This window comes from Coregonus clupeaformis, chromosome 24 (genome assembly GCF_020615455.1).
Source record: "Coregonus clupeaformis isolate EN_2021a chromosome 24, ASM2061545v1, whole genome shotgun sequence".
Lineage (NCBI taxonomy): Eukaryota > Metazoa > Chordata > Actinopteri > Salmoniformes > Salmonidae > Coregonus > Coregonus clupeaformis.
The window spans coordinates 19424254-19451291 of NC_059215.1; the positions used below are offsets into that span (position 1 = coordinate 19424254).

General features: G+C 40.8%; 1 protein-coding gene across 2 annotated transcripts in view; it reads right to left on the reverse strand.

Moving 5' to 3' along the window:
- Window positions 1-9428: 9428 nt before the first annotated feature.
- Window positions 9429-27038, reverse strand: part of LOC121537964 (nuclear factor of activated T-cells, cytoplasmic 2) — a 38196-nt gene continuing 20586 nt past the window's right edge. Inside the window, exons 7-10 of one of the 2 annotated variants that reach the window (XM_041845646.1) lie at window positions 26352-26407; window positions 26010-26142; window positions 25059-25775; window positions 9429-10009 (exon numbers count right to left, since the gene is read on the reverse strand). In XM_041845646.1, coding sequence (XP_041701580.1) covers window positions 9954-10009; window positions 25059-25775; window positions 26010-26142; window positions 26352-26407 — 962 coding nt within the window. In that variant the 3' untranslated portion in view covers window positions 9429-9953. Of the gene's footprint in view, window positions 10010-25052; window positions 25776-26009; window positions 26143-26351; window positions 26408-27038 lie in introns of both variants that reach the window. The other variant, XM_041845645.1, reaches the window with a different exon arrangement.

Consider the following 27038-nt stretch of genomic DNA (forward strand, 5'->3'; position numbering starts at 1 on the left):
AGGCCTACTTATTCTTGTCTTACAGATTATACAGTGCAATTGTATGTTCTCATACAACATTCATAATTTCTTCACAAGAGAAAATGTTCACGGTAAATACATTTTGCAACTTGCAAAATTCCATTCAGACAGATAATAGCATATTACAACAGGACATCACAAAAATAATGTCACCAGGCAATCCTTTTTCTGTTTATTCCATAGAAATGAATGTTGTGCATATGGGAGAGGCTATAAGGACATTGGTGATCTGCAAAACGACTAACCAAAATCTAAAACTGACCCTTACCTTAACCAATTCTGAAATTAAATATCGGTTTTCAGGTCAGGAGTGTCCTATAGCCTTTTCCTGTGAATACAGCCCCGTTGCACAAGTTAACATCTCCCTCTACTGGGCATGTTCAGAATATCAGGCCTCAGGTTAGTCTTCTCAGTATTCTACTCTAGTTTTTTTTTTACATTTTAGTCATTTTAGCAGACACTCTTATCCAGAGCAACTTACAGTTAGTGAGTGCATACATTATTATTTTTTTCCCCCGTGGGAAACAAACCCACAACCCTGGCGTTGCAAACTGCCAGGTCGCAGTTGTAAATGAGAACTTGTTCTCAACTGGCTTACCTGGTTAAATAAAGGTTAAATAAATAAAAAAAGTCTGAATCTGCATTCGAAGAGTTCATTGAGGAAGTACTCTACATGACTGTATGTTAGAAGTCTTCATAGTAAAGTTCTTTTTCAATTCGATTTGACATCCCATTGGTAAACTCTTGGGATGTTCATTGATGGGCTGCCATGGAGACCTGACAGCAGAAATTCACATATTTTAGTTTTCAAAGTAACAAAAAAATAAAAAAAATCTATATATACAGTGGGGAGAACAAGTATTTGATACACTGCCGATTTTGCAGGTTTTCCTACTTACAAAGCATGTAGAGGTCTGTAATCGTTATCATAGGTACACTTCAACTGTGAGAGACGGGATTCAAAACAAAAATCCAGAAAATCTTATAGTATGATTTTTAAGTAATTAATTTGCATTTTATTGCATGACATAAGTATTTGATACATCAGAAAAGCAGAACTTAATATTTGGTACAGAAACCTTTGTTTGTAATTACAGAGATCATACGTTTCCTGTAGGTCTTGACCAGGTTTGCACACACTGCAGCAGGGATTTTGGCCCACTCCTCCATACAGACCTTCTCCAGATCCTTCAGGTTTCGGGGCTGTCGCTGGGCAATATGGACTTTCAGCTCCCTCCAAATATTTTCTATTGGGTTCAGGTCTGGAGACTGGCTAGGCCACTCCAGGACCTTGAGATGCTTCTTACGGAGCCACTCCTTAGTTGCCCTGGCTGTGTGTTTCGGGTCGTTGTCATGCTGGAAGACCCAGCCACGACCCATCTTCAATGCTTTTACTGAGGGAAGGAGGTTGTTGGCCAAGATCTCGCGATACATGGCCCCATCCATCCTCCCCTCAATACGGTGCAATCGTCCTGTCCCCTTTGCAGAAAAGCATCCCCAAAGAATGATGTTTCCACCTCCATGCTTCACGGTTGGGATGGTGTTCTTGGGGTTGTACTCATCCTTCTTCTTCCTCCAAACACGGTGAGTGGAGTTTAGACCAAAAAGCTCTATTTTTGTCTCATCAGACCACATTACCTTCTCCCATTCCTCCTCTGGATCATCCAGATGGTCATTGGCAAACTTCAGACGGGCCTGGACATGCGCTGGCTTGAGCAGGGGAACCTTGCGTGCGCTGCAGGATTTTAATCCATGACAGCGTAGTGTGTTACTAATGGTTTTCTTTGAGACTGTGGTCCCAGCTCTCTTCAGGTCATTGACCAGGTCCTGCCGTGTAGTTCTGGGCTGATCCCTCACCTTTCTCATGATCATTGTTGCCCTACGAGGTGAGATCTTGCATGGAGCCCCAGACCGAGGGTGATTGACCGTCATCTTGAACATCTTCCATTTTCTAATAATTGCGCCAACAGTTGTTGCCTTCTCACCAAGCTGTTTGCCTATTGTCCTGTAGCCCCTGATGTCCTTACACAGCTCTCTGGTATTGGCCATTGTGGAGAGGTTGGAGTCTGTTTGATTGAGTGTGTGGACAGGTGTCTTTTATACAGGTAACGAGTTCAAACAGGTGCAGTTAATACAGGTAATGAGTGGAGAACATGAGGGCTTCTTAAATAAAAACTAACAGGTCTGTGAGAGCCGGAATTCTTACTGGTTGGTAGGTGATCAAATACTTATGTCATGCAATAAAATGCAAATCAATTACTTAAAATCATACAATGTGATTTTCTGGATTTTTGTTTTAGATTCCGTCTCTCACAGTTGAAGTGTACCTATGATAAAAATTACAGACCTCTACATGCTTTGTAAGTAGGAAAACCTGCAAAATCGGCAGTGTATCAAATACTTGTTCTCCCCACTGTATATATTACTTATTCAAGGCGAATGAAAGTATTAATCAATGGTGGAAAAAGTACCCAATTGTCATACTTAAAGTAAAGATACCTTAATAGAAAATTACTCAAGTAAAAGTGAAAGTCACTCAATAAAATGCTACTTGAGTAAAATTCTAAAAGTATTTGATTTTAAATATACTTACGTATCAAAAGTAAATTTATAAATAATTTCAAATTCCTTATATTAAGCAAACCAGACGGCACCATTTTCTAGTTTGTATTTATTTACGGACAGCCAGGGGCACACTCAGACATAATTTACAAACAAAGTGTGTGTGTTTAGTGAGTCCACCAGATCAGAGGCAGTAGGGATGACCAGGGATGTTCCCTTGATAAGTATGTGAATTGGACCATTTTCCTGTCCTGCTAAGTATTAAAAATGTAACGAGTACTTTTGGGTGTCAGGAAAAATGTATGGAGTAAAAAGTACATTATTTTCTTTAGGAATATAGTGAAGTAAAAGTAAAAGACAAATGGTAAAGTAAAGTACAAATACCCCCAAAACTACTTAAGTAGTACTTCAAAGTATTTGTACTGAAGTACTTTACACCACTGGAATTCATACTGGATAATTTTTGTCAATTAAATCAGTTGTGAAGGCTAACTAACTTCTCCACAGTTTAGTGTTTTTTTTGTTTTGTTTGTTTTTTGTCATTTTTAGCAGACGCTCTTATCCAGAGCGACTTACAGTTAGTGAGTGCATACATTTTCATACTGGCCCCCCGTGGGAAAAGAACCCACAACCCTGGCGTCGCAAGCGCCATGCTCTACCAACTGAGCTACAGGGGACTTGTATGTGTACACATCTTACGTACGTGTGTATGCCTGTAAGCCATGCAGGAAACTGACTCTGTCTGTCTCTGAGGGAGAACATGATGCAGGTATGTGAGGGTTGTGTTTGGCAAGGGCACTGCCATTTTTATAGACAGAAATTCTGGCCACTGAGTTTTGTCTGAGTAGTAACATACCTGACCCGTCGTACATGACCAAGCTCGGATATGAACTGAAAATGTACTATTGATGGTCATTGACACTCAACTAATGTAAAAACAAAAGTTTATATCTTAATTACTTACATTTCTATTACATTTACTGTATCATACCAGGCACACGAATCAGATACATATTTTCTTAAAAATTTGATTTATACTGAAAGTCACATTGATACCCATATGGAAAAGATATAGAAGTATGTAACATGTTATTTTATTTTACAATGGTAGACAGTGACAAATATCAAAGTTAAGCAGGGATGGGCTTGGTTAAAACCCTGGATGGGAGACAAAGGCATAGCTGTAGATAAATCAACTGTCCAGAAGGAGGTGCTGCCCAGCCTTAACCATGAAAACTCATACATGAAAATGAAAATGCACACTGAGTTTACAAAACATGAAGACCACCTGCTCTTTCCATGACATAGACTGACCAGGTTAATCCAGGTGGAAGCTATGATCCATAATTGATGGTCACCTGTTAAATCCACTTTAATCATTGTAGATGAAGGGGTGGAGACAGGTTAAAGAAGGATTTGTAAGCCTTGAGACAATTGAGGGGGGCGGTGAAACTCAATATTAGGAAAGTATTCTTAATGTTTGGTATACTCGATGTGTATACAAATATTGTATTTTTCTTATAGTATACAAATACACCACTGACATTTTAACGAAAAACATACAAAATCATACCAGATCCTTATTAGCTTAATTATTAGATTTTTGTCAAAATCTTCTTCTGCCATACAAGATTCTTATCTGATTTTCATGATTATTTTCCATGTGGGTAATGGTGATGTACACTGCTCAAAAAAATAAAGGGAACACTAAAATAACACATCCTGGATCTGAATGAATGAAATAATCTTATTAAATACTTTTTTCTTTACATAGTTGAATGTGCTGACAACAAAATCACACAAAAATTATCAATGGAAATCAAATTGATCAACCCATGGAGGTCTGGATTTGGAGTCACCCTCAAAATTAAAGTGGAAAACCACACTACAGGCTGATCCAACTTTGATGTAATGTCCTTAAAACAAGTCAAAATGAGGCTCAGTAGTGTGTGTGGCCTCCACGTGCCTGTAAGACCTCCCTACAACGCCTGGGCATGCTCCTGATGAGGTGGCGGATGGTCTCCTGAGGGATCTCCTCCCAGACAGTCTGTGGTGCAACGTGGCGTTGGTGGATGGAGCGAGACATGATGTCCCAGATGTGCTCAATTGGATTCAGGTCTGGGGAACGGGCGGGCCAGTCCATAGCATCAATGCCTTCCTCTTGCAGGAACTGCTGACACACTCCAGCCACATGAGGTCTAGCATTGTCTTGCATTAGGATGGACCCAGGGCCAACCGCACCAGCATATGGTCTCACAAGGGGTCTGAGGATCTCATCTCGGTACCTAATGGCAGTCAGGCTACCTCTGGCGAGCACATGGAGGGCTGTGCGGCCCCCCCAAAGAAATGCCACCCCACACCATGACTGACCCACCGCCAAACCGGTCATGCTGGAGGATGTTGCAGGCAGCAGAACGTTCTCCACGGCATCTCCAGACTCTGTCACGTCTGTCACGTGCTCAGTGTGAACCTGCTTTCATCTGTGAAGAGCACATGGCGCCAGTGGCGAATTTGCCAATCTTGGTGTTCTCTGGCAAATGCCAAATGTCCTGCACGGTGTTGGGCTGTAAGCACAACCCCCACCTGTGGACGTCGGGCCCTCATACCACCCTCATGGAGTCTGTTTCTGACCGTTTGAGCAGACACATGCACATTTGTGGCCTGCTGGAGGTCGTTTTGCAGGGCTCTGGCAGTGCTCCTCCTGCTCCTACTTGCACAAAGGCGGAGGTAGCAGTCCTGCTGCTGGGTTGTTTCCCTCCTACGGCCTCCTCCACGTCTCCTGATGTACTGGCCTGTCTCCTGGTAGCGCCTCCATGCTCTGGACACTACGCTGACAGACACAGCAAACCTTCTTGCCACAGCTCGCATTGATGTGCCATCCTGGATGAGCTGCACTACCTGAGCCACTTGTGTGGGTTGTAGACTCCGTCTCATGCTACCACTAGAGTGAAAGCACCGCCAGCATTCAAAAGTGACCAAAACATCAGCCAGGAAGCATAGGAACTGAGAAGTGGTCTGTGGTCACCACCTGCAAAACCAGTCCTTTATTGGGGGTGTCTTGCTAATTGATTATAATTTCCACCTGTTGTCTATTACATTTGCACAACAGCATGTGAAATGTATTGTCAATCAGTGTTGCTTCCTAAGTGGACAGTTTGATTTCACAGAAGTGTGATTGACTTGGAGTTACATTGTGTTGTTTAAGTGTACCCTTTATTTTTTTGAGCAGTGTATTATCAATTTTGCGTAAGGCTAACTCAGTATAGTCTACTGAGTTTAGTAATGACATCAGAGTGTAATGAATTAAATTCCAATCGCTTTAAGGCTCTCATGATTCTTTTGTCAATCTCACATAGTCAATCAGTACTATAGCGGTCGGATCTCATTATTGACCCATTTGGAGAGAAAGGGTACATGAGTCACACGGCATATCTCTAAGAGTGGGGGTGAAAAACGCTCATTCAGCTAGCGAGCCCATCTAGTCCACATGCTGTGTTTTCTCACACGTGTTATGATGTCATAGGCAGAGACTTCCTGAACTCAGAGTGCATTTACAGAGTCCTCCTCCAGCGGCAACTCCAGCCACCAAAATGAGGCTTCAAACATGCTGTCTCCTGGCAACAGGGCTTACAGGGCTATAGTGAAGCCCTTTGTTGTTATTTGTTTGAGGGAAGGGTGGGGTTATGTGTGTGTGTGTGTGTGTGTGAGTGCGTGCGTGCGTGCGTTTTTAACTATAGTTGTGGGGACCAGAAATCCCCACAAGAATAGTAAACAAACCTCAATTTAACCAACTGGGGACACTTTGTTAGTCCCCACAAGGTCAAATGCTATTTCTAGGGGGGTTAGGGTTAGAATTAGAAACTAGGGTTAGGAGCTAGGGTTAGGTTTAGGGCTAAGGTTAGGGTTAGGGGTTAGGGAAAATAGGATTTTGAATGGGACTGAATTGTGTGTCCCCACAAGGTTAGTTATACAATAAAGTGTGTGTGTGTGTGAGGTGTCACTGAGTTTGTCTAATAGGTGAAGCTGTGGTAAAAATGTACACAAAGAAAGGATAACAGAAACGGTAACCTCATTGATGTGCCAGGCAGGAGGAGAGGGGGAGAGGAGAGGAAAGGAAGGAGAGAGGGTTGGGCCTAGGTTAAGATATTTCTTCAACCTACTGTAGTATGAGTCACAGATTTTTAGTGTCTGCTGATTTCTATGTTCCCCTCACGGTCTAAAGAGAGACATCAGTGACTATTACCTAGCTAGCCAACAACCAATAGAGGAAGCAAACATAAGAAAAATAATGAAACTGATGTTAAACTGATGTTCTGGAATTGCAGAAAAACTGTACACAAAAATGACAAGAACTGTAGAATTCTTTGTTTGTGATTTATTGCTAGTTTAAAAATACAAGTTTTGCCTGGAAAAATAGAGATGAATATGCCAGAGTTTTAAGGAAACATACATCTGATATATAACAGAAAACGTACAGTACGGATCGTCAAGCTGCATAAAGACTATGGGGAATATGATTGCCTTCACTCAAGATGCACAGATTTGTTTATAAACCTTGTAAGACATCTGAAACAAAAATATAATCTGTTTCTCTAAAGCAAACGTTATTTCAACATCACTTTGAACATAAACAGAGTATAATGCTAAGTTTTGACAGCTATATATGGCTTTTTGCATATTACTAAGACACTGGATTAACAAAACTAATGAAAAGACAGAAAACAACTGATGCAGTTCATAAAACACATTTTTCTACTATACGCTATAACTACAAATAAAAAAAGAGGACTACCAGAAGCATTTATACAGTTGTAAGCAATTATCTATTTACAATTAAGGGGGGAAAAAGCTGTTAAGTTTACATTCAGGATATTTCAAACATACTGTTTTCAGTACATTGAGAGAATGGCTCAATTAAAAAAGTTAGATATATTAGCTATTAACTATTACTATCTATAACTTTTCATTGCACATAAAAAAAATGAATATAAAATCTGTTGTATGAAATTAGTTAAAATGACATATTGAGCAGGCAGATTCAGTCTCTGGATCATTAACGTTTAAATCTTTGTACATGGTCAGGTTTACACTTTTTAAACAATTTGTAAAGCGTATTTTGTGGGGTGGGGGGGAGGGACGACGACGACATTGAACATATTTTATTTGATATGTAACAAAACACCTACTTTCTGCACCAATCTAAGCTATCCCCTCTTACAATATAAAAGCAATTTGAGCACTTGGGAAAGTGGTAGTCTATATACATGCAGTACATCATATTGATTATTATGCAACACCGATCATTTAGCTCCAAAAAGCCTTTTCATGTTTGAATGTACATCAAATACACATATAATGACAGTTACACTGAACAAAGAAAGCATAGCTCGTCTTAGAAATGTGGGATGATCTTGGAAATGTAAGGCACAGTATGTAAAGTACAAGTAAGAATATCTGCATATATAGCATGTTGTTCATTGTCATTACGGAAAAACTCAATTATATTAATTACACCCAATAGAAATAGGTAGGTTATAATATGTTATACACATATTATGAACATTTTGCTCTCTGTTGTAACCAAACATGCCACAGATTTGGATAAATGTTACAATCAAATAGGCTACTAATAAATTGGGCACCCATGAGCAAGCATAGAAAGACTATCCCTTTTAAGACCTGAATGTAGTCAAATGCATTGTAGGCATGCAACACTCAAAAAAATTGCCTGCTTAGACATCTTCAGAACCTGCTAATTTTGTAATTTGTAATTGCATTTCCCACTGATATTTTCCTGTGTAAGGATTTAGCATATCATTATTTGAATGTAAGCCTTTTGAGGCTAATTCAATATCCAATAATTCATTGAGAAAGGAGAAATATTTTTTTCTCTAAGCAGTATCATCTCTGGCCCAGATGACGCCTCTGGCAAATCAACTGCTTATACTGTAATATACATTTTAGTTACATTAAGTTCATCACATGACCCAAACACAATTAGGAAAACATTTAAACAATGGAATAAAGACAACACACCATGTAGGTATACACATACATAAAGATTCCCCTACTAAACAGTGCATATAACACTCAAATTCAAATAACTTTTATTTCCTGGGAGGGAACATCATTTGTGGTGACGAATTGATACATAACAACATAGAACACAAAAACATGTAGGCAAGAAAAACAAAAATATGGAGAGGTGAAATTACAAGCCAATATTTATTTGGTTATTAGCATGGCAGTGTTCGTCTCCTTTAGAGTAGCGAGATGATCAAAGTAAGCTCAAATTGCATAACACAATACACATATCACAGTGAAGTGTTGACATGTTGGCATATTTTATTAATGGTGTCATTGGTAGAAGTGTCAACAAGATGGGTAAGAGAGTTACAATTATTTGAAAGGTTTGCATATAGGCAGTGGTGTAAAGTACTTAAGTAAAAATACCTTAAAGTACTACTTAAGTCGTTTTGGGGGGGTATCTGTACTTTACTATTTATATTTTTGACAACTTTTACTTTTACTTCACTACATTTGTAAAGAAAATAATGTACTTTTTACGACATACATTTTCCCAGACACCCAAAAGTACTTGCTACATTTTGAATGCTTAGCAGGACAGGAAAATTGTCCAATTCACACACTTATCAAGAGACTCACACATGCTGTAAATGATGTCTGAGTGTTGGAGTGTGCCTCTGGCTAACCATAAATAAAATAAAAAAACAAGAAAATGGTGCCATCTGGATTGCTTAATATAAGGAATTTTAAATTATTTATACTTTTACTTTTGATACTTAAGCATATTTTAGCAATTACATTTACTTTTGATGCTTAAGTATATTTAAAATCAAATACTTTTAGACTTTTACTCAAGTAATATTTTACTGGGTGACTTTCACTTTTACTTGAGTGATTTTATATTAAGGTACAGTATCTTTACCTTTACTTAAGTATGACATGGGTACTTTTTCCACCATTGGTTTAACACCAAGTATTGTTACAGCTACTGCCATGATTGTGACTTGTTTCTGAATTTTCACCCTCTCTTATTCATTGTACAAAAAAACATCCCTTTGAATCCCATAAACCTAAGTAGTAATAAAACAAGGCACAATCTAGTTTCTGTTGGGCCTGAAAACTAAGAAGATTGTCTTTGGCAGAACATTCTTTGGCATTGGGTAAAAGGCAGAGAATATTTTAGCTGAGAAACAGTTATTTGAAGGAAACGGGCAGAGCAGCCAAACTGCTGGTGGCTGGGGTTGATATAGGGTTGCTATGGAGATGGGCACACAGGGAAGAGGAAGAGGTTCTCATGGCGACGAAGAGTGAGCTGCAGCTGTCCACTTCCTGTTTCCTGTCGTCTAAGTCTGACCTCTGGCCTGCACGCCGGTCAGATCCTTCCTTATAATCTCGTTTACTGCCGGGAGGAGAAGAGAAACAAGTACAGGCTGTTAGTTAATCAGAGCATCAAAAGTGTTTGATGTAATACTGTACTGTCGTCTGTTCTTCCCAGGCAGCATTTCACAGCTCCAGGGAGGGCAATTTTCACTTCTGGCCTTTTCATATCTTCCTTTCTCTTTCAACAAACACTTACAAAAGGTACAGTATATTACACAGTAGAAAAGGGCATAACATCTTGACAAAAACATACTGATCCTACAGTAAAACATCACCAAGGGAAACATAACACTAAGAACTGCTGATTACTCTGTGTGCAAGTTGGCTGTAGTAGCGATACCAGAAGATGTCACTACAGTGAGCTGCATTGGCACTGAGTGTCCACTAGGTGGACCTTAGTGTTCCATTTCTACAGCTCTTTTTATATCCCCATCACTTCCTGTTGTTCTTCTGACAGCCAGGTGACACAGCACAGCGGGTATAAATGGAAACTTTTACAGCTTCAGCGTTCTAAAAATAGACTCAGTCAAGGTGTGTGGAGTGCTTACACAGTGCACACACCACGTCATGTATAAGGTGGGGGAAACACGTTTTAGACACATTGTGATGAGATTAAACCTGTCCAAAGTTAAAATGTCAAGGAGTTCTTGTCTGGGACCTCTGTGATAAGGCTAAATATAGACTGTATTAAATTAAATTCAAATTACCATCATGAAGTAATTCAGATATATTACTATTTGAAAAGTCTACATACATTGAATGTAGGGTTTCCTGTTTAGCTTTCCATGATCCGTGTTTTAATGTATGGGGACTATAACAACATATGTATAGGCCTATTGTGAATGATAAAAAATGATGCCTATACTGGCAAGGTGTCAAACGGAATAATGTCTCTCATTCATTACTAGAGCCAGATGTTTACATGAAAATTAACAGTGATTATATGACCTCACAAAAGCAATGAGAGTGCTACTGTAGCCATAACTTACACTGCAACAGACGATGGGGGAAACCTGCAGTAAGCTTAAAGGAATGTCCAGTATGTTGAACATGTACTGCACTGTAGTCTGTCCACATCATCCGTACTGCAGACGGTCTGTCTTTATCAGTAACTAACAGCTCCAACAGGCCTGGAAGCACACTGTGTATACTGGCACTATGACATAAGAGCCTATGGTTTCTTGTTGTGACTTTTAGGGAACACATACATTTTAAGACATGCCCAAAATGGAGGGAATGTGAAAAAAAGTGTGAGAATGACAATGACATCAATTGAGTCAAAATGCCTTTTATTCATTGATGTAGTATATAAAAGCTAACCATATTCATGTTTACGTGCTGCATACTATAGCAGCATGTTTTAAACATTCACAGGGAGGTTGTGTCTCACTTAATACAGTAGTTTCACAGAGCAAACTCTGCTGATATGAAGCATCCTAAAATATATTAAAATATGATCAATCTTTTCACTTCAAAGGGATGAATGAGTTAAGATAGAATGAGTGAGATAGTAAGCAGCACCATGGTATGTATTGTGTGTTGTTTTAGAGTCTGGTTTAGGGGAACTCAATATCCAACAGGCTTTTAGGAGGCCTATTTAAAGGTCCAATGCAGCTGTTTTTATCTCAATATCAAATAATTTCCAGGTAACAATTACGTACCTTACTGTAATTATTTTAAATTAAAATGGTCAAAAAGAAACAAAAATAGCTTCTTAGCAAAGAGGAATTTCTCAAGCAAGAATTTTGCTAGGACAGTATGGGAGTGGTGTGACTTGGGAGGGCAAAACTGAAAACTTGCTATTATTGGCAGAGAGGTTTGGAACTCTCTTTCTTAATGGTCTATTAACTCATTTAAGGATCTATATTGTGGGACAAGGGAAATGGTGTCACCTTTAAACAGCAAGTTAAGCGAACAGACACACTGATCCATGGCTGAGCATTATATATACTATTTATGTGTGTACCAAAGTAACCCCCTCAGAGATGGACATAACAGCCCTCACCCCAAACATCTCCAGTTCAACAGATACAAAGATGCAGAGGGATACTCAGTGAAACTGCTATCCACTAATACTGGCACCCTGTTTTTTAGGTACAGTTGGAATGAGATAAAACATTCTAAGTTATTGCAAGTCACTGAGTTATTTATCAGATGTGGGAGTTAGAAAGTATTTTGCCTGATAAACAACCCATAAACTGAGCTAAACCATTGGCAGCTCAGCAAGCTGCAGACCTTTTTCTATCATTAAGAGTAGCAGCAAGTCTATCCTCCTCCTCCTTTTGACTCCCTCTGTCTCTGATCATCTGCAGATGTGAAAGAGAAATAAACCTTGGCCTTTTATAACAGCTCAAAACCAAGCACACTCTATAGAGCAGAGCAGAGCAGAGCTGCATCTGAAACAGGGAGGGAGGCAAACCAACTAGTGGCCAAACAGGTCCGGGTGCTCCAGCTCTCTCTGCTGTCGTCAAAACCACAATCTAAACGTCCATATTTATTTTAGTCTCTAGTGGAATTCCCTTTGACACCTAATGCCTTAAATAAACGTTCATCTCCCCAATGGTGCCACAGGATTTTCCTGAGTATAAAAAAGGGGTTTAGAGAGGCGAGTGGTGCTCCAGAGCAGTTATACAGTAGAGAGCTTTAACGGAGCCTCATGAAGGGTTGGCATGGCCATTTGAGGCTGGCCCAGGGAACACTCAGACTTGACCATACAATAGGTGAGTGTCTGCCTTTAGCGTCCTGCACCAATGAACGTGTTTGTTTACCAACCAGCGGTGGGAGAGAGAGAGACACACACTCATACACACACAGTACAGTACTGTAGCTGATTCAGTCACTTCACATTGCCTACTGTGAGGTGGTGGAGTAATGTGTGTGTGTGTCTGAGAGGTGTTGCCTGGGGGACTCTGTTGGCAACATGAGAAGAATCAACCCACAGAGCAAGTGGCATGGGTAGACAGACAGACAGACAGACAGACAGACACCAGACCTGACCACCAGACCTGACCACTAGACCTGACCACTAGATCTTCTACCTTCAACTGCCAGAGAGCAAATAAAGTATATGATGTTATACAAGTTTCCATTACACTTGAGTATCAATCATAGCCATTCAAAAGTGTTGCTATAGTTGCCTTTCCTCTGCTCGCTGGTAAGTGGGACATCAGTGACCTGAAACTAATGTGTGTTCAACAAGCTGTTTTCCTGTGTGCTTTATCTCTGAACGGGAGCTCTCTCTCTCTCCTTCTGCCCGCTGGAATAATTTCACCTGCTCTACTGCCTTCACCTGCTCCACTGCCTCTGGGGTTAATTCCAGTCAGTTTCACTACAGCTACAACATGGAAAGCTGCAGGTAATAGAGTGTGTCCCGACTCCCATCCTTCACAAGGAAATCACTTTCTAGGTTGTAGACAGCACCCTTACAGTATAAGAACGTTGTAGGCCTATATACACACAAAGACCCTAGCTTCTGATAAAGGCCTTTTGAGTACAGTATGAACTGTGAAGCCCATTCCATGTTTTGGTTTTACTCATAGTGAAATACATTACTTTCTTCTGTTGTCCTTTACCTCGGTGATGCCACAGAGAGCAGCGCTACCCCGATGACACTTTTCAAAATGAGCAAAGTGTGAAAGGTACTCAAGAGTGACTCATTTGATAATTGTATTTCTCGGAAAAGATAGTTCTGATGTTGAAATAAATGAATGTTTTGGTCATAAAACACAACTTGACATCTTAGTAGAGAAAGACCAATGGGGCTTTCTGCATTGCTCTGTCTTCCTGTGCTGTGTTTGAACTTTGAAGAGAAGGTTTGAAGGTGAGGTGAGGAGGCATGTCCTATCCCACTTCTACAGCGACAGTACATAACTACCACTTGTATTGGGTGGGTGGATTCACACCCTATACAACATAACTGACAAATGTTTCTGAGTAAAAAGATTATTCTGATGCTCTGTCTCAAAGTGCACCTATAGCTGTACCTTTTTGAAATATGATATAGGGTGTCCTCCCACTCTGCCTAGAGTGGCTGAAAATGTGCTAGGGTGATGAAATCTCACTTCCTTATGTTATAAAATACATTTTACCAAGGCAAATATGATTATTCATGAATTTCTCTAACAAAAGTATTCATCCCCCTTGGCGTTTTTCCTATTTTGTTGCATTACAACCTGTATTTTAAATGGATTTTTATTTTTATTTCATGTAATGGACATACACAAAATAGTACAAATTGGAGAAGTGAAATGAAAAAATAAAATAACGGAAAAGTGGTGCGTGCGTATGTATTCACCCACTTTGCTATGAAGCCGCTAAATAAGATCTGGTGCAACCAATTACCTTCAGAAGTCACATAATTAGGTAAATAAAGTCCACCTGTGTGCAATCTAAGTGTCACATGATCAGTCACATTATCTCAGTATATATAAACCTGTTCTGAAAGGCCCCAGAGTCTGCACCATTTAAATCCATTATAAAAAAATGGAAAGAATATGGCACCACAACAAACCTGCCAAGAGAGGGCCGCCCACCAAAACTCACGGACCAGGCAAGCAGGTCATTAATCAGAGAGGCAACAAAGAGACCAAAGATAACCCTGAAGGAGCTGCAAAGCTCCACAGCGGAGATTGGAGTATCTGTCCATAGGACCACTTTAAGCCGTACACTCCACAGAGCTGGGCTTTATGGAAGAGTGGCCAGAAAAAAGATATTGCTTAAAGAAAAAAATAGGCAAACACGTTTGGTGTTCGCCAAAAGGCATGTGGGAGACTCCCCAAACATATGGAAGAAGGTACTCTGGTCAGATGAGACTAAAATTGAGCTTTTTGGCCATCAAGGAAAACACTATGTCTAGCACAAACCCAACACCTCTCATCACCCGGAGAACACCATCCCCACAGTGAAGCATGGTGGTGGCAACATCATGCTGTGGGATGTTTTTTATCGGCAGGGACTGGGAAACTGTTCAGAATTGAAGGAATGATGGATGGCGCTAAATACAGGGAAATTCTTGAGGAACCTGCTTCAGACTTCCAGAGATTTGAGACTGGGACGGAGGTTAACCTTCCAGCAGGACAATGACCCTAAGCATACTGCTAAAGCAACACTTGAGTGGTTTAAGGGAAACATTTAAATGCATTGGCATGGCCTAGTCAAAGCCCAGACCTCAATCCAATTGAGAATCTGTGGTATGACTTAAAGATTGCTGTACACCAGCGGAACCCATCCAACTTGAAGGAGCTGGAGCAGTTTTGCCTTAAAGAATGGGCAAAATTCCCAGTGGCTAGCCAAGCTTATTGTGACAAACCCCAAGAGACTTGCAGCTGTAATTGCTGCAAAAAGGTGGCTCTACAAAGTATTGACTTTGGGGGGTGAATAGTTATGCACACTCAAGTTTTCTGTTTTTTTGTCTTATTTCTTGTTTGTTTCACAATAAAAAATATTTTGCATCTTCAAAGTGGTAGGCATGTTGTGTAAATCAAATGATACAACCCCCCCAAAAATCAACTTTAATTCCAGGTTGTAAGGCAACAAAATAGGAAAAATGCCAAGGGGGGTGAATACTTTCACAAGCCACTGTATCATTAACATTATATCCAAAAAGTTTGATTGCGTTACGCAACCGATAATACATACGATAATAAGCACGAGTTCTGTTGACATCGCGGTGCAGGTTTCTTATAACAACTTTTGAGGATTTAACATTTTGTGGTTGTCGTCTTCAAAGTTGTTTCAGCGGGTCGCAAAAAGCTAAATTAGCATGACACGAGCTGAATTAAATGTAAAAGGTTTTGGAGAAAAAAAAGCTTGGTATTCCCTGTGCTCCATTGACATTTCACAGAGATACGCTTGTTTTTGTGAGAAACCATTGGCAGCTCAGCAAGCTGCAGACCTAATTTCAAATTAATATAAAAAGCGTATACTAAAATATGAAAATACTACATGTCATGTCTCAAAATCAATATCCAACTTAACTTTATATTGTTTTATGTCCTGTGGATTTGAGAAGAAAGAGGACGAGGTCAATGGGAAAGTGATCCTGTCAGGTAGCCAGTAGCCTTATTTCTAGCACAGAATCCAGCCTAACTGACCCAATGCAATTTTCCTTATTTTTGACCCCTCTTTTTCTCTGGCCTCCATTGATTTAGTCACCCTAATTCTGGCCATCCTACAAGGGTAAACACTCCAATAACGTTTGAACCGATTATGATACAGACATGAGGTTTGGACCATTGGTTTTCTCAGAGGACTATCTAAACAATTAACTTTGTTTTACCCATTGGTCAAAAGATGCGTTTTGATTCTCAATATTCTCAATATTATATCAATGATTATGTTGTCTTTATTGTTTTATAAGCTTTACATAATGTGTTCTGAATTTATAATTTACAATGCTTTGGGATTAAAGAGGGCACTTAAATTCAGTACTTGTGAATTCCCCAATTAATATGTTTTATGAGATTTCCAGGGAGATGGTGAATTGTTCTAGTAGCTACCAGAATAGAGGGAAGGCATTACATGGAAGGATCTTGGTAGGGAGCTCTGAGATCAACACAATGTTAGGAAGGAGGATCAAACACAGTCCATCCAGTATGACTCTCCCAGTTAGTCTGTGTTAATTCAGAAACAGTAAACGCTGTTGCTGTTTACTGAGGGAAACCCTATTAGGCCATCCAAAACTAAATTCCACTCGTTCACTCCTGGCCCCTTTTTCTCAGTTTCATTTTTTCCATCCGAACTCGGCCGCTTCCCTCTTCCTGCTGCTGCCTTTCTCCCGACTCCCACACTTAGAGCTATCTTACGGAGATCAGGCTGGATTTTCTGGAAGAGAGCAGCTGCAAATAGGAATTTCTTGTGCCAGATTGGCAGAATCCTGGGCAGGAGATGGAAAAAAGCAAATCCTCCAGTGGGTTCCCCCACAGAATTGAGGGGTGTGGGGCCAAAGAGAAACCCTGGCCAAGTACAACAAACAAAGAGGCTTTCCCCGGCTCTCCGAGGCAGCCCGTTCCACTGTTTGACAATGGTTGCCATGGAACTTGTTTTTCAGATCATAACAGTGTCAACATATCCAGGCGATTGGTCAGGAGAGCTGGCGGCTTCCTTTTTCTCTCTTTTTATTTCAGAGGATGAAACAGAAAAAAGTCTAATTTCATGGTGTGTGGCGATGCCAGAGAAACCAATCTCTCTCTCTGACTGGGTTGTCCTTCAGACCACAGATCACCAGGGTTACAACCGTTCAACATGGTCTGGGACCTGCCCTGACACTGACGAGGACTAGCTACCTCTCCATCCCAATACAGAGAGGACTAGCTACCTCTCCATCCCAATACAGAGAGGACTAGCTACCTACTTCTCCATCCCAACCAGAGGTTTAAAAGGACACCATCATCATCAGGTCTGGCGATCACACTGCAACAACATGTCGTTTGGATTGGAAGAGGATCAACATAATGAAGGGGTGTAAGACCATGACTTCTGGATGTGGTCTGTTTTTCTGATCTCACTGGGTAATAATATTAATAATGAGGCTGACACGGGTTCAGTATAAATATATGACTCATAATCCATGTTATTTCCACCTTGAGTGGAAAACTTAAGAGGAACATACGTAACTACATTTCCTGGCCATTTCCTATTGGGGGGGGTAGACAACATTCGGAAACGGTAGTCACTGCAGCCTAAGTTCATTTAACTCATGCCTGTTTGCAAAACAAAATAGACCATTGTGAACAGAGCGCACATTACTTTGTAGGCTACTGCATGACAACGGGTGTGTGAGACAGAGAGAAGACGAGAGGGGTGTTGTAATTCAATTAGTAAACACAAGATTGTGGCTATTAAAACTGAGCACAAATGGACAGCTATGCGATCCATTGTAGAGAAAAGCGCTCAATCACGCAGCCGCCACTCGCTGGGCCGCACCCAATACTGTGTTGCTTGCTAGATAGTGGGCTAGTACGCATACATGTTTGACATGGGCAGGAGCAGGCCTGCGAGTCGAGGGCGAGAGAATGCCATGTTCCTTATTTAATATTGTTTTCATTCCCTTCTCGCCAACTTTAGAATCTTAAACTAATAGAAAATAGAAGTGGAAGACTATTTGCGAGCACTGCTCCAGATCACTTGATATTCACCACATTAGTCAAAACAGGAACATATTACATCTGGCTAGAAATTAATAAGGACATTATCTCAACAGAGAAAAATGTCCTCATGTGTGTTTCCCCCCTGTATATAGCCTCCCTACTGTTATTTTATTTTACTTCTGCTCTTTTTTTCTCAACACTTTTTTGTTGTTGTTGTTTTATTTTACTTTTTTATTTAAAAATAAATGCATTGTTGGTTAAGGGCTGTAAGTAAGCATTTCACGGTAATGTCTACACCTGTTGTATTCGGCGCATGTGGCAAATAAAATGTGATTTGATATATCCCCCCAATAGAATCCCCATACTTTAACGATGACAGCTTCTCCATCCTAGAAGGGGAGATCAACCATTTCCAGGCCCAGGGACATGTACTAGTCTGTGGCGACCTAAATGCCAGAACTGGACAAGAACCTAACACTCTCAGCACACAGGGGGACAAACACCTACCTGGAGGTGACAGTATTCCCTCCCAAATATGCCCCCCTAGACACAACTATGACAAAACAACCAACAAAAACGGGTCACAACTCCTGAAGCTCAGTCGCATGCTGGGTCTGTACATAGTCCATGGTAGGCTTTGAGGAGACTGCTATGGTAGGTACATACACCTACAGCTCATCCCATGGCAGTAGTACTGTAGATTACTTTATCACTGACCTCAACCCAGAGTCTCTCAGAGCATTCACAGTCAGCCCACTGACACCCCTATCAGATCACAGCAAAATCAGAGTCTACTTGAACAGAGCAATACTCAATCATGAGGCATCAAAGCCAAAGGAACTACACAATATTAAGAAATGCTAGAGATGGAAGGAAAGTAGTGTAGAAACCTACCAAAAAACAATTAGGCAACAAATTCAATCCCTTTTAGACAACTTCCTGGACAAAACATTTCACTGTAATATTGAAGGTGTAAACTTGGCAGTAGAAAGCCTAAACAGTATATTTAACCTTTCAGCTTGCCTATCAAATCAAACAATTTCAAGCAGACAACCTAAGAAAATTAAAAACAATGGCAAATGGTTTGATGAAGAATTCAAAAACTTAAGAAAGAAATTGAGAAACCTACCCAACCAAAAAACATAGAGACCCAGAAGTCTACTTCTTCACTATGGTGATTCACTAAAACAATACAGAAATACACTACGGAAAAAGAAATCAGCTCAATGTAATTTAATAATCTATAGAATCTTACCACTTCTGGGAAAATTGGAACACACTAAACAAACAACAACATGAAGAGTTATCTATCCAAATGGAGATGTATGGATAAACCGCCTCTCCATTCTTTTTGGCTCTATAACAAAGAACAAACAGCAAAAACATAGAAATGATCAATTATAAGTCTTAGAATCAGCTATCAAAGACTACTAGAACACAATGGATTTTCCAATTACATTGAATGAACTACAGGACAAAATACAAACCCTCCAATCCAAAAAGCTCTGGCATCTTCCCCAATATTTGGAACCAAAGACTGATCACAATTTGACCCCAATAACTACCGTGGGATATGCGTCAACAGCAACCTTGGTAAAATCCTTTGCATTATCATTGACAGCAGACTCGCACATTTCCTCATCGAAAACAATGAACAACTGAGCAAATGTCAAATTGGCTTTTTACCAAATGACCATACGACAGACCACGTATTCACCCTGCACACCCTAATTGGCAAACAAACAAACCAAAACAAAAGCAAAGTCTTCTCATGCTTTGTTGATTTCAAAAAAGCTTTTGACTCAATTTGGCATGAGGGTCTGCTATACAAATTGATGGAAAGCGGCGTTGGGGGAATAAAACATTATAAAATCCAACAAGTGTGCGGTTAGAATTGGCAAAAAACACACCCATTTATTACCACAGGGCCGTGGGGTGACACAGGGATGCAGCTTGAGCCCCACCCTCTACAACATATATATGAACGAATTGGTGAGGGCACTAGAACAGCCTGCAGCACCAGGCCTCACCCATGTCTACTGTTTGCTGATGATCTGGTACTTCTGTCCCCAAACAAGGAGGGCCTACAGCAGCACCTATATCTTCTGCATAGATTCTGTCAGACCTGGGCCCTGACAGTAAATCTCAGTAAGACAAAAATAATGGTGTTCCAAAAAAGGTCCAGTTGCCAGGACCGCAAATACAAATTCCATCTAGACACCGTTGCGCACAAAAAACGATACCTACCTCGGCCTAAACATCAGCACCACAGGTAACTTCAACAAAGTTGTGAACGATCTGAGAGACAAGGCAAGAAGGGCCTTCTACGCCATCAAAAGGAACATAACATTTGACATCCATATTAGGATCAGTTAGTTGAATCAGTTATAGAACCCATTACCCTTTATGGTCTGGGGTTTACTCACCAACCAAGAAGCCGTTAAATTCTACAATCACCTAAAAGGAAGCGATTCCCAAACCTTCAATAACAAAACCATCACCTACAGAGAGATTAAGCTAGAGAAGAGTCCCCTAAGCAGGCTGGTCCTGGGGCTCTGTTCACAAACACAAACAGACCCCACAGAGCACCAGGACAGCAACAGCAACACAATTAGACCCAACAAAAACATGAAAAAACAAAAAGATAATTACTTGACACATTGGAAAGAATTTACCAAAAAACTGAGCAAACTGGAATGATATTTGGCCCTAAGTAGACAGTGGCAGAATACCTGACCACTTTGACTGACACAAAATTAACGAAAGCTTTAACTATGTACACTCAGTGAGCATAGCCATGCTATTGAGAGAGGCCGCCGTAGGCAGACCTGGCTCTCAAGAGAAGACAGGCTATGTGCACACTGCCCATAAAATGAGGTGGAAACTGAGCTGCACTTCCTAACCTCCTGCCAAATGTATGACCATATTAGAGACACATATTTCCCTCAGATTACACAGACCCACAAAGAATTTGAAAACAACTCCCATATCTATTGGGTGAAATACCACAGTGTGCCATCACAGCAGCAAGATTTGTGACCTGTTGCCACAAGAAAAGGGCAACCAGTGAAGAACAAACACCATTGTAAATACAAGCCATATTTATGTTTATTTATTTGCACATCGTTATAACACTCTACATAGCAATAATATGACATTTGAAATGTCTCTATTCCTTTGGAACTTTTGTGAGTGTAATGTTTACTGTTCATTTTTGATTGTTTATTTCACTTTTGTTTATTATCTATTTCACTTGCTTTGGCAATGTAAAGATATGTTCGCCATTACATTTTTACATTTACGTCATTTAGCAGACACTCTTATCCAGAGCGACTTACAAATTGGTGCATTCACCTTATAGCCAGTGGGATAACCACTTTACAATATGTTATTTTTTTGGGGGGGGGGAAGAGGGGGTAGGAAAGGATTACTTTATCCTATCCCAGGTATTCCTTAAAGAGGTGGGGTTTCAAGTGTCTCCGCCATGCCAATAAAACCCTCACATTTAATTGAGAGAGAGAAGAGAGAGAAGAGGGGCAGGGTGGCGTGTCCAATAGTAAAAAAGTTAATTGAATTAAATTACCTAAATTATATAATTACTCCTGTCTATACAATCATTCAAAATAGGCTAGTACACCAGCAAGCATGATTTGGCGGCAGATGATCATTCGCTTCTTTAAAAAAAAAAAAAAATGTTTTCAATCACAAGCGCATAGCCTACAGTTGGAAGGCCCACAATTTGGGCAGCGCTGGCGGCAAATACCAAATAAATGATTGTTGAGTTGCGATTATCAGTGAATAGCAGCTAAAATAGGCCCAGGTATATCGCAATATTTCAAAATACAATTGCGGGAAAACATAGTTTGGAAAGCAATACTAATCTGTCTTTTAGTTATCAAAATTCTCAATTTGAGCGAATAGTTGCATTTACATTTACATTTACATCATTTAGCAGACGCTCTTATCCAGAGCGACTTACAAATTGCATCATATTGGCACCAGTGGAGAGCATCATCCTTATCCCCAGTGAGTGTGCATATTCACTCTTTATCATTGGGTCAGTGAGTGCCATTTGAAACTTTGTCTTTGGACAATAATTTCCTCCTCCAGGTTAGATAGACGTCATATTGTACAATTAGTGTCTCCCCTTTTCGTAGGGCTAGATTAGATGGTTGCATACAAGACATACACTACCGGTCAAAAGTTTTAGAACACCTACTCATTCAAGGGTTTTTCTTTATTTTTACTATTTTCTACATTGTAGAATAATAGTGAAGACATCAAAACTATGAAATAACACATATGGAATCATGTATTAACCAAAAAAGTGTAAACAAATCAAAATATATTTTATACTTGAGATTCTTCAAATAGCCACGCTTTCCTTTGATGACAGCTTTGCACACTCTTGGCATTCTCTCAACCAGCTTCATGAGGTAGTCACCTGGAATGCATTTTAATTAACAGGAATTTATTTACTTCTTAATGCGTTTGAGCCAATCAGTTGTGTTGTGATAAGGTAGGGGGGTATACAGAATATGTTATGGCAAGAACAGCTCAAATAAGCAAACAGAAACGACAGTCCATCATCACTTTAAGACATGAAAGTCAGTCAATTCATAACATTTCAAGAACTTTGAAAGTTTATTTAAGTGCAGTCGCAAAAACCATCAAGCGCTATGATGAAACTGGATCTCATGAGGACTGCCAGAGGAATGGAAGACCCAGAGTTACCTCTGCTGCAGAGGATAAGTTCATTAGAGTTACCAGCCTCAGAAATTGCAGCACAAATAAATGCTTCACAGAGTTCAAGTAATAGACAAATATCAACATCAACTGTTAAGAGGAGACTGTGTGAATCAGGCCTTCATGGTCGAATTGCTGCAAAGAAACCACTACTAAAGGACACCAATAAGAAGAAGATACTTGCTTGGGCCAAGAAACACGAGCAATGGACATTAGACTGGTGGAAATTTGTCCTTTGGTCTGGAGTCCAAATTGGAGATTTTTGGTTCCAACCGCCATGTCTTTGTGAGACGTGGTGTTGGTGAACGGATGATCTCCATGTGTATTTCCCACCGTAAAGCATGGAGGAGGAGGTGTTATGGTGTGGGGGTGCTTTGCTGGTGACACTGTCTGTGATTTATTTAGAATTCAAGGCACACTTAACCAGCATGGCTACCACAGCATTCTGCAGCGATACCCCATCCCATCTGGTTTGGGCTTAGTGGGACTATCATTTGTTTTTCAACAGGACAATGACACAACACACCTCCAGGCTGTGTAAGGGCTATTTTACCAAGAAGGAGAGTGATGGAGTGCTGCATCAGATGACCTGGCCTCCACAATCCCCTGACCTCAACCAAATTGAGATGGTTTGGGATGAGTCGGACCACGGAGTGAAGGAAAAGCAGCCAACAAGTGCTCAGCATATGTGGGAACTCCTTCAATACTGTTGGAAAAGCATTCCAGGTGAAGTTGGTTGAGAGAATGCCAAGAGTGTACAAAGCTGTCATCAAGGCAAAGGGTGGCTATTTGAAGAATCTCAAATATAAAATATATTTTGATTTGTTTACACTTTTTTGGTTAATACATGATTCCATATGTGTTATTTCATAGTTTTGATGTCTTCACTATTATTCTACAATGTAGAAAATAGTAAAAATAAAGAAAAACCCTTGAATGAGTAGGTTTTGTAAAACTTTTGACCGGTAGTTTAGCTGCGGGAATTTGTTTTGAGTAGGGGGTGCTGACCGATCACCTTTATAATAAAGCAATGCATGCATCTATGCAGACTAACAAAATCAAATTCCTAATGTGATGACTAGCCTAAGCATAGGACAATATTTGGTAACAGCATCACTGCAGCCTAAGTTCATTTAACTAATGGCTGTTTGCAAAAAAGCATGTTGTGAACAGCACACACATTTCTTTGTAGGCTACTGCATAATTTACAACGAGAGAGAGAGAGAGAGAGAGAGAGAGAGAGAGAGAGAGAGAGAGAGAGAGAGAGAGAGAGAGAGAGAGAGAGAGAGAGAGAGAGAGAGAGAGAGAGAGAGAGAGAGAGAGAGAGAGAGATTATTCCCAAAGTTTAGATGTGTTAACAAAGACAAAATACTCTTGGTCATATATATTTTAATATCCCGTGTTTCTTCTCTCCTCTACCCCCAATTTAATCACAGTAAAACATTGTTTGGAAAGCAAATTGCTATTGCTGTAAAGAGAAGACAATAAAAATACTCTAATCTGTCTTTTACAGTAGTTATAAACATTCGCAACTTGAGTGATCTTATTGGCACCAGCGGAGAACATCGGCCATATCCCCTGTGAGTGCGCTATGCACATATTAACGTTCTATAATTGGGTCAGTGCCACTTGAAACTTTGTTTTGGATGATAATTTCCTCCTCCAGGTTAGATGAACTTCATATTGTACAATTTGTCAGAGTCAGCAGTAGCCTATAGGCCTACATTGCCATGTCATTTTTGTTGTATTAAAAAAGATTCTGCTAATGTCTCCAGACATAAGGTGTAGTAGAATTGTATGAAATGTGTTTATAAACACAAAAAGAAAGGAGAAGATACGTATCTGACATAGCCCTACTCTATGCCACTACACACTCAGCCATGCATTGAACACTGCAGTCTTTTTTGAGAACAGTGATTATTATTAGTCTAAATTATGACTATCCAATCTACTCATCACCTTAGGCGTAGTACGCTATCTTACATACTGTAAGTCTGCAAATGCGATGATAGATGCGTCGAATGCTTTATTATAAAGGTACATTTTTATGGTGAACATTTACTTCCCCAAACTTGAAACTCACCCGCCGCTTATGGGAGACATATTCACTGGCTACAACTCATGCTGCTGTGATTCAGATAATAAATAAAAAAACATGGATGTTACACCACCATGCATCATTCAAGAGCATTAATTCTATTGATGTATAAAAGCCTGGCACTAACTTACACTCACCGTCATCAAGGTACATCTGATCCAGGTTCTCCTCCTTGACCGTGACATGTCCTCCAGGGAGGCTGGCTCTCTGCTCCTCTCCAGGGGGGCATCTCTGGGCCTCCATCCCCCCAGGGGAAGACCTGCCCTTGGGCACCACCTTGGGCACGTAGGGCTGCTGCTGGATCACCGTGGTGGGGTAATGCTGGGGGGAGTGGGCCGCGACGGGGGAGTGAGCTTGGGCTCCAGCCTGCTGAGGGTAGCCATCACAGTAGATGATGTGCTGCTGGTTGTCAGGCTGGAGAGGTGGAGGGTCGCCTCCCCTGAGCAGGTGTTGGTTGGTGGGAGAGAACTGGATGATGGAGGGGTGTTGGCCCTGGCCCCCTCCGTGTTGCTGCTGGGCTGGGGAGCCCGTGTGGACCAGGACAGAGCGGTGTGGGTCGGGCATCATCCCCATCCCTCCAGTCTGCTGGTAGAGCCCTCCGGGGCTGCCATTCAGACTCTTGCCCCCGCGGGAGTACACAATGGCTGGGCTCTGTTGCTGGAAGCGGGTGTCTGGGCCGGGGGTGGGGAGGCCGGATCTGACCTGCTGGCATGAGGCCATGCTGGAGACCAGGCCGTTGTCTGGGTGAATGATCCCCACAGGACTGTGGTGGTAGTAGGACTGCGGGGAAACACCTAGGATCTGGGGCATTGCGAAAGGATAGTCATCCACAGGCTCTGTTTTAATGGAGGGAACTGTTGGGGAGACAGAAGACAACAGAGATATGAGTGGGGGTTAAGTCATATTGCTTAAAGTAACTATAGTCTACTACACCAAGCATATCCAAGTGACATACTAATGACATGGAATAACATATTACTTGATATCATTCCTACATCATTGTATTGTTCTTTCAGAGCACCTAAAGTGGCACACATTACTCTCGTGATGGGTATTGCCTCCTTATTGCTGATGCTTATGGTACCTACCTGCCAGTGGGGTGAATGTGAAGTGCTGTGGCTGGCTGCGCTTCCTCTTCCCGTTGATGACATAGAAGTTCACTTTGGCAGGATGGCAGATAGACGGGTCACGATAGGAGGGGATTTCAACGAACAGCAGACTCTACAAAATGACATTGTTTTCAGTTCATATTAATCTGTCACATTATTATTTAAGATTATAATTGGAGTTGATAAAGTAGGACATTATTATTTTAAAACAAATGAGAAAAAAAACTAAGACAAACAATCCACACAGTATAATCAGTGACTGGTTTGACCACTGTTTCAGACATGGAGAAGTGGGCCATCTATGAAAGGACTGGTACTCACAGGCTGACATTTATCTTTGTCTACTGTTGTCTCTATCTCCCAAATCTGCTGTCCATCTGCAGAGACAGAGAAGGGATGGGTTGTTTCAGGTCAAATCAATAATTCAGGATATATTTCAACACCCTGTTGGACACAGCAAATACAGGAACACAGTACAGGGAGAGGTGATCTAAAACCAATGGTAAAATAATGTGTGCTACTGGTACTATTCTTTTGATTCGTTGCAAACATGATCAATTGCTAACCAATGAAAAATGTACTCTAACCAATAAAAATGAACTATCCCAGCTGTGTGTCTATTGTCTCTTCAACAGGTTGAGACAGTGTCATGAATTCCTCTGAAGCTGCCTCCTCTCCTTGTTCGGGCAGGCTTCAGCGTTCGTCATCACCGGCCTTCTAGCCTCTGCCGCTCCTCATCTCATCATTCCATTTGTTTTGTCTTGTTTATTACACACACCTGTATAAGTGTTCCCTCTGCCCCCTTGTCTTTGTGTGTGATTGTTTATTGTGGAGGTTAGTTTAGCTCGGTGGAGCTCCGTGTATTTTGTTTCGCCGGGATATTTCACCCGTTTGCCTTGTTGTTTACCAGTGCGCCTGATTACGCACTGGAGTATTTGACGCATTGTTGCGTACCGCTGTGCCTTCGGAATAAACCCTTTAATTCTGTGATTTACCCTCCTGCGCCTG